The sequence below is a fragment of the Oryctolagus cuniculus genome, chromosome 2, assembly GCF_964237555.1.
Source record: "Oryctolagus cuniculus chromosome 2, mOryCun1.1, whole genome shotgun sequence".
NCBI lineage: Eukaryota > Metazoa > Chordata > Mammalia > Lagomorpha > Leporidae > Oryctolagus > Oryctolagus cuniculus.
The window spans coordinates 107,447,834-107,460,315 of record NC_091433.1 but is presented as its reverse complement, the minus strand read 5'-3'; the positions used below and the strand labels follow the sequence as shown (position 1 = coordinate 107,460,315).

The 12,482-nt window shown below is 52.9% G+C and overlaps 1 protein-coding gene across 4 annotated transcripts in view; it reads right to left on the bottom strand.

Annotated features, from left to right (window-relative positions):
• Positions 1-7,946, bottom strand: part of TBC1D8 (TBC1 domain family member 8) — a 131,041-nt gene extending 123,095 nt beyond the window's left edge. For 2 of the 4 annotated variants that reach the window (XM_051835502.2, XM_051835509.2), the window contains exon 1: positions 7,661-7,946. In XM_051835502.2, the coding sequence (XP_051691462.2) occupies positions 7,661-7,787 (127 nt within the window). In that variant the 5' untranslated portion in view covers positions 7,788-7,946. The remainder of the gene's footprint in view (positions 1-7,660) is intronic. The other 2 variants (XM_051835506.2, XM_051835511.2) reach the window with 1 other exon arrangement.
• Between the last annotated feature and the right edge of the window lie 4,536 nt (positions 7,947-12,482).

The following is a 12,482-nucleotide window of genomic DNA, read 5'->3' as shown; positions in this document are numbered from 1 at the left end:
CTTGCCCCATCTCCCTGGCAGTCTGTACCATGAGCTCATCCCCTCTGGCTGTTCACATTCTGACCCTGAGCACCCAGGGTGTCTGGGTTTTCATTTCTGAAGGCTCCCACACCACATAAAACTTGAGTCTCCACGTGGGAGACCCGGAAGAAGCTCCTGGCTCCTGGCTTCAGAAGAGCACAGCTCTGGCTGTTGAGGCTGTCTGGGGAGTGAACCAGTGGGTGGAAGACCCCCCCATACCCGGCCTCTCTGTAACTCTTTCAAATAAAAATAAATAAATCTTTAAAAAAAAAAAAAAAAAAAAGATGCCCACATCTGACGTCGAACGCCTGGGCTTGAGTCCCAGTTCCATTCCCGATTCCAGCGTTTCTGTTCATGCAGACCCTGAGAGGCAGCGGGTGACGGCTCACGTAGTTAGGTCATTGATGCAGACGTGGGAAACCTGGATTGAGTTCCTGGCTCTGGCCTGGTTCAGCCTTGGCTGTCAGAGACATTTATGGGAACCAAACAGTGGATGAGAGATCTCAGTCTCTCTGTCTTTCAAAATAAATTAATTAATTAACTAAAAAAAAAAGAAAGAAAAAATCAGCAACAAAGTGAACATCCCCTTCATAATTTCTCTTTACAAAAACAGACTACATTTTGTGAATGCTTTTAATATTAAATCTTCTATCCGCGCAAAAGTGTATCATGTAAAGTGTAACTGATAAAATGCGTGTTATATACTAACTACCTCTTAGTAAAAAAGTGGGGTATTTCCGAGGCTTGAGAGACGCCTGCTGTGTTTTCCTGATTCTATTCCCTTTGGCCTCTAGCCAAGGCACTATTGTGAATTATATAACAATGGTCACATTATAGCAAAAGATGGGTTAACAAGAGAAACAATGTAACAACTTCATTTAACTCAAGGGTTTAATTTCTTTTTTTTTTTTTTTTTTTTTTTTTTTTTTGACAGGCAGAGTGGACAGTGAGAGAGAGAGACAGAGAGAAAGGTCTTCCTTTGCCGTTGGTTCACCCTCCAATGGCCGCCGCGGCCGGCGCGCTGCGGCCGGCGCACCGCGCTGATCCGATGGCAGGAGCCAGGAGCCAGGTGCTTTTCCTGGTCTCCCATGGGGTGCAGGGCCCAAGCACCTGGGCCATCCTCCACTGCACTCCCTGGCCACAGCAGAGGGCTGGCCTGGAAGAGGGGCAACCGGGACAGAATCCGGCGCCCCGACCGGGACTAGAACCCGGTGTGCCGGCGCCGCTAGGCGGAGGATTAGCCTAGTGAGCCGCGGCGCCGCCCCTAATTTCTTATTTTTTATAAAGATTTATTTATTTATTTGAAAGTAAGAGTTGCACAGAGAGAGAAGGAGAGGCACAGAGAGAGAGAGAGAGAGAGGTCTTCCATCTGCTGGTTCACTCCCCAATTGGCCGAAACAGCCGGAGCTGCACTGATCGGAAGCCAGGAGCCAGGAGCTTCATCCGGGTCTTTCATGTGGGTGCAGGGGTCCAAAGACTTGGGTCATCTTCTACTGCTTTCCCAGGCCACAGCAGAGAGCTGGATCAGAAGAGGAGCAGCTAGGACTAGAACTGGAACCCATATGGGATGCCGGCATTGCAGGCAATGGCTTTACCCGCTCTGTCACAGCACCAGCCCCCAGATGTGGGCATTTTAACCGCCAAATCCAGCCCTTTGGGGCCAGTGCTGTGGCACAGCATGGTAAAGCCCTGGCCTGCAGCACTGGCCATTATGGTCATTTGGGGATGGAAGACCTCTCTCTCTGCCTCTGCCTCTCTGTAACTCTGCCTTTCAGATAAATAAATAAATAAATGAGAAAAAGAGAGAGAAAGTGCTGGAAATATTATCAGATTTACTATTTCATTTGAAATAAAGTCTTCCTTTGTCTAATGCCACCAAAATGCGGATCTAAGAGCACAAATCTTCATCCCTTTAGAGCCAGCAAGCAAAAGCTTGACAAGCTCCCAGGCCCTAAGTTATTTCAGCTCTTCCTGAGGGTTCCAGTTGGGCTGAAATGGCTGAGCCTCCCCGCCCGCCACCCACGCGGTCTGCACCTCTCACCAGGTCCTGGAGCGACAGAGTCCTGCCTCCTCTGATTATCTCATTGCAAACACAATGCCCTCATTGTGCTCTCAGTAAACCTCACATTTTCATATTGACTTACCAGACCTTAAAAAGATGCACCCTATTTTACTATTTAATTCTTACCGATTTAATCCTGATATCAAACTACTTCCTTTATATGCGGTTTTTGTGTGTGTGTTTTTTTCCCCCGCTTATGATGCTTCTGGAAACTAGACAGCATAAGAGTCAGCTACACACTGCAGCAGGTTGCCCTGCCACAGACCTGCGCGGATGCTGGGAATGAGATCCACCAATGAATTCCGCTACCTGAGCAGGACTCCAGCCAATATCAGGCACAAGCAGCCAAGAAAGGCAACACCAGGACCAAGTCCTTCAGACAAAGTCATACTGAGCCCAAGCCACTCCCCCAGAGTGTCAGTTTCCCCCTCCCTGGTCCTGTTCCAAAGGCAGGAGATGGTTCCCCAGACTGGGCGGGAGCCATCAGACTGCACCAAAGTGAAGTTCTCCCTCCATCTGGTCAAACCCTGCAAAATGTCTTTCCGTTGGCTGTTGGGCAATGCTCACCCCAAGCTGCTACTTAACTCTTTTTAATCTTTTAATTACACTTACTAAATGCGGCACTTAAAAAAAGATTTATTTATTTATTTGAGAGGCAGAGTTACAGAGAGAGGGAGAGACAGAGAGAAAGGTCTTCCATCTGCTGGTTCACTCCCCAAATGGCCACAATGGCCGCAACTGGGTTGATCCAAAGCAGAAGCCAGGAGTTTCTTGTGGGTCTCTTATGCAGGTGCAGGGCCCCAAGCACTTGGGCCATCTTCCACTGCTTTCCCAGGCCACAGCAGAGAGCTGGATAAGAGGAGGAGCAGCAGGATACAAACCAGCACCCATATGAGATGCTGACACCACAGGCAGAGGCTTGGCCCCATGCTGCACTTTATAACAGATAGATGACTCTTTTTTATATCCTTCACAACAATGGAATCTGTTACATATTTATTTTCAGAAGCCTTCTTGTTATTTGATTTGTGTGCATGTGTGTGTGTGCATGTGTGTGTTATTTTCCTTTGCTTTTTTCAAACCTAGTAGATGCCAAGCACAACCAAGCCTTTGATGTACATTTTTTACAATTAAATTCTAGCCCTTATTATAGCTGGTAGCAATGCTGGGGAGGTGGGGGTGGCAGGAAAGCAGAGTCTAGCCCTCCAAGGCAAACTTTGTTACTGTGCCTGTCTCAGATGAGTTGTAACAAAAGCTCACAGCAACAGGATGAACCAGCCCAAGGCCTCTCAGCTCAGACTGGTAACCAACACACTTATCTTGACTGCAAAATCCGTATTCCGTTCTATTTTCTGATATACACCGCACTTCGTGCTATTTTCTGATACACCACACTTCCTCCCTTGACCTGGTTGGGGGAACTGCTTAGTCCATCACCATCATTGCAACAAATCAATGATGTTATTAACCGGGGCATAAGGCAAGCATTCTGCAAAGTAGAAAACATCAATAATGTATTCAATTTACAACCCTTGTTTTTTGTTTATTCATTGTTGTTCATTTTCGAGAGGCAGACAGAGCGTCCATCTGCTGGTTCACTCTCCAAATGCCCACAGCAGCTGGTGCTGTGAGGAGCCAGTGTAGAACCCAGGGGCCAAGTCTCTCAACCCAGGTCTCCCACACAGGTGGCAGGGGCCTGACCACTTGAGCCATCACTGCTGCCTCTCAGGGTGCGCATTAGCAGGAAGCTGGGTCAGGAGCGGAGCCAGGACTCAAACCCAGGCCCTGCAATGCAGAATGCAGGCGACTTTACCGATGAACCAAACCCCCGCCCCAACAACTTTTTAATTGCTAACCTCTCTGGGAAAACCATGTGACAGCCAGCAGAGGTGCACATAAGAAGGCATTCAAAAGGGGAATGAGACCCTCCAGGGGGAGCCCAATCTGGGGGGAGGCCACATCCCGGAGGTGAGCAGGCAGCCCTGGGGGAGGGACGGCCATGGCCGCATCCCTCTTTCCACTGCCTCCCACAGGCCAGCCTCTGCGGCTTTGTTCTCCAGGCGCACTTGAACTTGAAGAAGACACATTCTCAGCGGCTGGAGCCTGCACCCAAGTGAACAGTGCATATGGCTTTACTTCCTTCCCAAGGCAATAAAATCGCTTCTGTCAGCAGAGCTTTGGAAACATCCAATCAGGGAGCACACTGCGTGCCCGGAGCCCGGGGATCTCCTTGGCCAGGCAAGGCCCCAGGAAGTGGTCCCTGCGGCCACACCTGCACCTGCCTTTCAGGCTGTCAGGGAAACCAGGGCCATGGTCCATCCCCCTGGAGAGAAAGGCACGAGGACTGTGCCTCCAGCCCACTGCTCTCCAGCTTCCCAGTGGTCAGCCAGCCAGGTAAACAGGAAGCAGGGAGGAGGCAGGACATGCTCCTCCTGTCCCACCCTCTGAGCTGGCCTCTGTGCCCAGCCTCACTCGCCTAGACTCCCCTCCACTGTTTACTGAGCCTATACTGTGTGCTGGGCACCACTGCATCTAACAGGTGATGTAGTTGGGGAAACCATGAAGAAAACACCTAAGGGTGCTGCCCGTGTGTCAGACCGTGAGAAAGGGCTCTGGGAACATCCAGCAGGAGGTGTGGGCAGTAAACCTGTGTCTATCAGTAGGACTGTCTGTTACGTTCCTCAGCAAAACACAAGTCTGTCGTTGTCTGGCTGGGCAACTGCCAGATCCCAAACGTTTAAACTCTGGCCATCTAGTAAGAAATTCATCATTATAGGGGCTGGTGTTGTGGCACAGCAGATGAAGCTGCTACCAGCAACACTGGCATCCCATATGGGCGCCAGTTCAAGTCCCGGCTGCTCCACTTCCAATCCAGCTCTCTGCTATGGCCTGGGAAGGTAGTGGAAGATGGCCCAAGTGTTTGGGCCCCTGCACGTGCGTGGGAGACCCGGAAGAAGCACCAGGCTCCTGGCTTCGGATCAGCCCAGCTCTGGCAGCTGCAGCCAACTGGGGAGTAAACCAATGAATGGAAGACGGATCTCTCTCTCTCTCTCTCTCTCTCTCTCTCTCTCTCTCTCTCTCCTTTCCTTCTCTCTCTGTGTAACCCTGACTTTCAAATAAATAAAATAAATAAAAAAAAAAAAACAGTTCTTGATGACTGCTCCCTTACGTTTTATTTCTAATTCCTCTTTGCTAACTCCACCTGATTCTTTCCAAATTCTAGAGTGGGTTGCACTGCTTATCACCTTAGCCCCCATTGTTTTCATAAACACAAGCCAAGTGTTAAACTCTTAAAAACCAATGGCTAAAAATCCACCAAATTAGAATTGTACACTTTCCAAAAACTGCCAGCAACATGGAGCCGCCCCGGACGTCCCATGGGCCCTGTCTTTACAATGCTCCTAGGCAGCCCCACAAAGATGAGCCGGGGGTGGGGGGCGGTATGCAGAGAGTCAGGATTGTATCACCTGGCCACAGCCACACTGCCTGCTTCCTAGCTAAACACCCAAAGGCAAAGTGTCCAGCTATAGAGGGAAGGTCATCCTTTCACAGTCCACAGAAGGTTCTGGTCTCCACGAAACAAAACACAGTGCCCTGTTTTTTGTGGGTTTCTTTTTTGGGCCCTTTTCTGAGTGATCTTGTTTCCTTTAAGAAAATTCCTGGGGACAGTGCTGTGGCATAGTAGGTTAGGCCTCCACCTGCAGTGCCAGCATCCCACATGGGTGCTGGCTGGAGTCCTGGCTGCTTCTCTCTGATCCAGCTCTTTGCTGTGGCCTGGGAAAGCAGGAGAAGATAGCCCAAGTCCTTGGGCCTCTGCATCCACATGGGAGACTGGGAAGAAGCTCCTGGCTCCTGGCTTCGAATCGGCCCAGCTCTGGCCGTTGCAGCCATTTGGGAAGTGAACGGGCGGATGGAAGACCTCTCACTATGTCTCTCCCTCTCTCTGTCTGTAACTCTCTACCTCTCAAATAAATTTAAAAACAGAAAATTCTGTATATTCTGTATATTCACAGTGAGTTCAACCCAAAGGAAACACCAAGGAAAGCCAAAGCCACAGGTCTGATGACAACATGGAGCCTGGTGATGACGGATCACAACAGGGAGGGGACCGTGTCATTCTGAGCTCATCAGAGATGGGCTCTGGACAGGCATCATCTAGACAGCTCTGCCCTGCTCTGTCCAGACCCATATCCCTGCTAGATGGTGAGTGACGTGATGGCGGCACAGCGCGTCACCTGCCCTTGGAAGTCTTTCCCAAGGCAGTGCACACAACATGCCCCGCAGGCCATGTGCAGAAGTGTTTGCCGGACAGTCACAAAGCTTCAGGCCCCATCCTCACCCTCTACAAAGGAGACCATCTGTAGGCCAGGCAACCTGCTTCACACACAAGAAATTTAGACACGCTGCCCTTCAAGAGCAGGGGACAAGCCCTCTCTGGCCCCGTCCCTGCTGACCACATCGCCGGGCACCACCTACCTCCATTTCTTCAAGCCCGGGCAATGAGCACCCCTGTGCTGCCCAGGGGCCGGCTACAGCCCAGCGGCCTCCCCCCTCCCAAGGCGCACCTGCTACCCAAGCCGTCCCCACTGCCCAGTAACAAACCCAACCGCTCGCTTTCTGAGAGGCCCGAGGCCAGCAAGGCTGGTCCCCCTTGCCCTTGGCCCTGCTGTTTGAGGTCCCATGGATCTGTCCGCCCACCAGACTCCACCCCCAGGAGCCCTCTCCAGGCTGGCTCCAGGCAGACTGAGTGTCCAGCCACTAGCCAGGGACACAAGCTTGGTCCTTTCAGTACTCCAGACTTGCTCAGCTGAACGAGGGTCATACAAGGTCCCCTCTCTTGAAACTTCAACATGTCATGTAGGGATCCTAGCTACTACTGAATTTTCGTTCGCTGCTCTGTATACAAGCAGGGGTCCCAGCTAACCCAAGCTGGTCTCAGTTTCAAAAAAAACCTTTGGAGCCTAACTTCCAGAAAAACAAATGCCTTCTTTTACACCAACTTCACAAAGCCTTTTTTTTTTTTTTTTTTTTTTACTGTGAGTTTAGGATTCGCTAACTGCCTCGGTTTCCCCTCGGGGAGCTACACTGGTCCCAGGCCCAAACGCCCGATCGCGGGGTCTCCCGAGCTGCGGGCCCCGTTGCGGGGTTGGTCGCGGGTGCCGGAGACACCAGCTGGAGACGCGGGCGCGTCCAGATGGGAGCGTCGGGGCGGCCCCCGGGGCGCAACCCCACTGTCACCTGGACCCGCACCGCGGCCCGCACTCCTCCCTCGGGTCCCGCTCCGGACACCGTTTCTCCGATTCGATTCTCGAGCCCAATCTGGCCCCCAGGTGTCCACCGCACCTGACTCGCCCGGAAGAAAAAAAAAATGCACCAGCCCGTGAGTTCCTCGACCCGAGCTTGGAAGAAAACGCGTAAGAAAGGAAAACAAGCTCCAGGCAGGGCCGTCCTGGCCCCGGCGTCTCCCCCCGCCCCACCACGACATCGCCACCTGCGACGCCGCGGGGCTGGCCGCGGCCCGGCCGGGGAGCGAGGCCCGGGCCCGGCCCCGGCCCGCCCGCCCCGCGCGCCCCTTACCGGTGAGGCGGCCGCCCCCCTCGCCGTGCCCGCGGCGCCGCTGCAGGATGAAGTAGCAGCTGCTCTTCTGGGTCACCCAGAGCTTCAGGGCGTTCTTGAGCAACACCTCCTCGGGCTTGAGCCACATCGCGGCGGTCCGGCCGCGCCCGCGGGCCCCGGCTCACCGCGCCCCCATCGCCCCTGCCCGCCCGCCGCACCCGGCCGAGCCTGCTTGCGAGGAGGCGGCGGCGGTTGCGCGCGCGGACCACAGCCCGGCCGGTGCCCAGCGCTCGCAGAGTCCGGGGGCGCAGCTCGCCGCGCGCAGCCCGGCCCCGGCCCCACCCCCGCGCCCCGCCCCGCCCCGCGCCCGGCCCCGGCCCCACCCCCGCGCCCGGCCCCGCGCCCGGCCCGCCGGCTCCCGCGGCGCCTCCCGGGTTTCCGCGTCCCGGCCGCTCCCGCGCACAGTTCCGGAGCGGAGGGAGGAAGTCCGATCCCGCTGCCAGGTCCCCTCCCCTGCTTGTGCCTCCCGCGCGCGCGGGGCCGGGGGCGGGAGCTGGGAGAGCGGGGATGGCCTCCCGGGAGCCCATCCTGGGAGGTGCCGAGGACACACAGCGGAGGAGACGTCCTGGCCCTGTCGCGGGTGCAGGGTGCCCGGCCTAGCGCGTCGATCCCGGGCAGCCCAGCATGCGCGCCGGGAGAGCGCAGTGTGTGGAACAGCGTCGCGCTTAAGGTCGCAGATGCCGCGGGCATTAGGCCTAAAGGTGCAGGCGCTGCTTGGGACTCCAGCATCCCCTACGGGAAGTACCTGGTTCTAGTCCCCCCTGCTCCCTTCCCAGCCAGTTTCCTGCCAGTGCGCACCCTGGACCCTGGACGCAGGCAGAAGGTGCTGGCTCAAGCACTTGTGACCCTGCTATGCACGTGGGAGACTCCTGGTTCCTAGCTGCTGTCCCGGCCCTGGCTGTTGTGGGCATGTGGGTGACAGGTCTCTGTGTCTCTACCTTTTAATAAGGAAATAAATTTCAAAAAATGAAATAATGGTAAACTTTTATAGAAAAAAACAGCTTTAAAAATGAAAAACATTTATGTTCAGGTGTAACAGCATACTTGAAAGTTTTTTTAGTTGACAAGATAATTGTTCTTGTTTACAGAGTACAATGTATTATGTCAGTGCAGGTATACAATGTGTACTGATGAGGGTAACTGGCGTATCTTTCACCTCAAACATTTCCTCCGTTTTTTTTTTCTTAAAGATCGAATTAAAAGCAGCAGTCTTTTTTTTTTTTTACTGCTTTTAAAAATATTTATTTATTTATTTGAGAGCCAGAGTTACAGACAGAGAGAAGCAGAGGCAGAGAGAAAGAGGTCTTCCGTCCACTGGTTCACTTTCCAAATGGCCACAATGGCCAAAGCTGAGCTGAGTCAAAGCCAGAAGCTTCCTCTGGCTCTCCCTCGCGGGTGCAGGGGCCCAAGGACTTGGGGTGTCCTCTGCTGCTTTCCCAGGCCATGGGCAGGGAGCTGGATTGGAAGAGGAGCAGCTGGAACACAAGCGGGCGCCCATATGGGATGGCGGCACTGCAAGCTGGGGCTTTAACCCACGGCACCACAGCGCCGGCACCATCTCTACTCTTTTAATATGTGCTTTTGAATTTTGAAGCTGCCAAAATGGATCAGCATGCAGTGTGGGAACCTGAGACAAGTGGACCAGCATCATCCCAGGACATCTCCCAAGGAGCATGGACCCTAGCAATATTAGAGCCACCCTCTGGGTCCCTGCCCAGGAATAAACCCAGTGCTGTTTCTTCTGAGGGACAGTGAGACGTTGAAGGTATGCAGCAGGTGACGACCATGAGGAGCCGTGGGAAATGCAGAGGCGGCGGTTCCAGGAGTATTTCCCTGGGCCTGCATTGTGGGGTAGCAGGTTAAGCCATGCCCTGCAACACCAAGCCCATGTGGTTGCCGGTTCAAGTCCCGGCTGCTCCACTTCCAATTCCGCTCCCTGGTAATGCATCTGGGAAAGCAGCAGCAGATGGCCCAACTACTTGGCCTCTGCCACCTACCTGGGAGTCCTGGAGGAAGCTGCAGGCTCCTGGCTTCCGCCTGGCCTTGCTCCAGCTGTTGTGGCCATCTTGGGGAGTCAAACAGCACGTGGAAGATCTGTGTGAGTGTGTGCGTGTGTGTGTGTCTTCCTCTCTCTCTCTCTGTAACTCTGCCTTTCAAATAAAAATAAATAAATCTTTTTTAAAAAGTTATGTCTTTAAAAAAAAAGTATGAGCTGGCCAGGAACAGGCTGGAAGCCCTCCAAGCAATCTCCATGGGGGAGGTAATTAAGTCCGACACCCTAGCCAAAGAGGAAAGAAAAAAACCCCATGGAAACATCCCTTGGGTTTTGGCAAGGGGATCCCTGACAACACCTGCTTGTGAACCAGGACAGAACAGGGAAGTAGAAGTAAAGTAAATTCCCCACGAGATACCTGGGAACTGCGGAAGCTGTTTGCAGGGGCTCAAGAAAATCCCGGGCCAGACCCGGCAGACGAGAAGCGGTGGGTAGGGAATGGGCAGGAATGGCAAGGAAATACTCCTTCCAGAAACACGCACTGGCCCTTCCCACTCAGACACACTGCCGGGCCCTGGAACCACAGAGAGGAAGGGGTTGGATGGGCCTGCTCTCAAGAACTCACCAGTAGGAAATCCGGCATCTCAGGGAGGGCGATGGAGCAGGCGGTGAGATGCACACAATGAATGGCCGATCGCTCATTCCTGGGGAGGGGGATTGAGGAAGCCCCACAGAAGTTGCTGCTAGACCTGAACTTGAAAAATGAGTGTGGCTTTGCCGTGCAGACAAGCAGGCGACAGCATGTCTGGTGCCCGGGCGAGCACAAACGATACTGCGCTCAGAGGCAGCCCCGCGAGACTGGCAGCCTGCAGCAAATCCTGCTCTGCGACCTTGACCTGGGGCAACACCGACGTCTCCATTTACTCCACTACAAATGAGGGTGATCACAGGACCTCCCTTATAGGAATATCCAGGTGTAATGTACTTAAGCACTTGCAGCACGCAGCGCTACGGTTTGTGTCTCCCCAAGTTCATGTACTGGAAACTCAGTCCCCAATGTGACAGTGTTAAAAAGGTAGGGCCTAATAAAGAGGTGGTTTGCTCTCATGAGTGGACTAACATCATTCTCTCGGGCTTGAGCCAGTTATCACAACAGTAGATTTGTTACAAAAGCAAGTTCTGGGGCTGGTGCTGTGGCGCAGCAGGTAAAGCCACTGCCTGCAGTGCCGGCATACCATATAGGTGCTGGTTCATGTCCCGGCTACTCCACTTCCAATCCAGCTTTCTGCTCTGGCCTGAGAAAGCAGAAGAGATAGGTCCAAGGTCCAAGGTCCAAGTCCTGCACCCACATGGGAGACCCAGAAGAAGATCCTGGCTCCTGGCTTCAGATCGGTGCAGATCCAGCTGTTGCAGCCAATTGGGGAGTGAACCAGCAGATGGAAGACCTCTCTCTCTCTCTGTCTCTCTGCTTCTCTTTCTCTCTGTGTGTAGCTCTGACTTTCAAATAAGTAAATAAATTTTTAAAATAAATTAAATTAGATAAAAAAGCATGTTCCACCCTCTCTTGCTCTCTCTTGCCTTTCCGCCTTCCACCAGGGGATTAGACAGCACGAAGGCCTTTGCCTGATGCCAGGGCCATGCCTTTGGGCTTCCAGCTCCTGGAACCATGAGTCAAAGAAATTTCTGTTCTATATACACTGCCTAGTCGTGGTATCCTGTTATAGAGTAAAGGAGATCGCAAACACTTGGTGCACAACGATTATTACTAACTGTACAAAAGCTTCTGGAGCAATACACACGCACATTTTATTTTTTTTATTTTTTATTTTTTAATTTATTTTTTAACGGGTAGAGTTAGACAGTGAGAGAGAGACAGAGAGAAAGGTCTTCATTCTGTTGGTTTACCCCCCAAATGGTCACCACGGCCAGCACGCCGAGCCGATCAGAAGTCAGGAGCCAGGTGCTTCCTCCTGGTCTCCCATGCAGGACTCACCTACATTTTAAACACGAGCAAGCTCTTCCCTAGCAAATACTAAACATGATGGAGGCATGGAGAGGGATATGAAAGGAGTTGGGAAGGCATGGGAGGAATGCTTCCAGCCCCTGATGACTTTGCCTGTGCCCCCCCACTCCCCAAACCATATAGAAGCCGAGAGAAAGTGAAGGAGCTGGGGTGTCCAAACGGCGGGGGTCAGCCTCCCGCCATCCAGGAAGGTGGAGAAGGTTGAGAGGGGATCTGAAGAGGCCCTCGAGAACGTGCCGCACAGGGGCCGACAGCTCCCTGCTTTCGCTTATCTCTGGGGTTCCTCACCCTTTCCTGGGGTCATGGGTTAAGTCGTGTCCCCCAGGATTCATGCATTGAAGTCCTAGTGCTCAGTGCCTCAGAATGCGACCTTATCTGGCAACACATCATTGCAGATGAGCTGGTTAAGATGAGTTATTCGGGTGGATCTTAACCCACTGTGACTGGTGTCCTTACGAAAAAGGGAAATGCGACCGACACTTGGAGAACATCGTGTGAAGACTGGAGTGATGCTGACACAGGCCAAGAAACTTCCAGAAGCCAGGAGAGAGGCCTGCAGTGTACACACTCGTAAGGAACTCATCCAGCTCATCTGGCCTCCAGAACTGTGAGAGAAAAAATTTCTGTTGTTCAAATCCCAAGTCTATGCAATTTTCTTTCTTTCTTTTTTTTTTTTTTTAGATTTATTTATTTGAAAGTCAGAGTTACATAGAGAGAGGAGAGGCAAGGCGGGGAGGGGTCTTCCATCTGCTGATTCACTCCCTAAT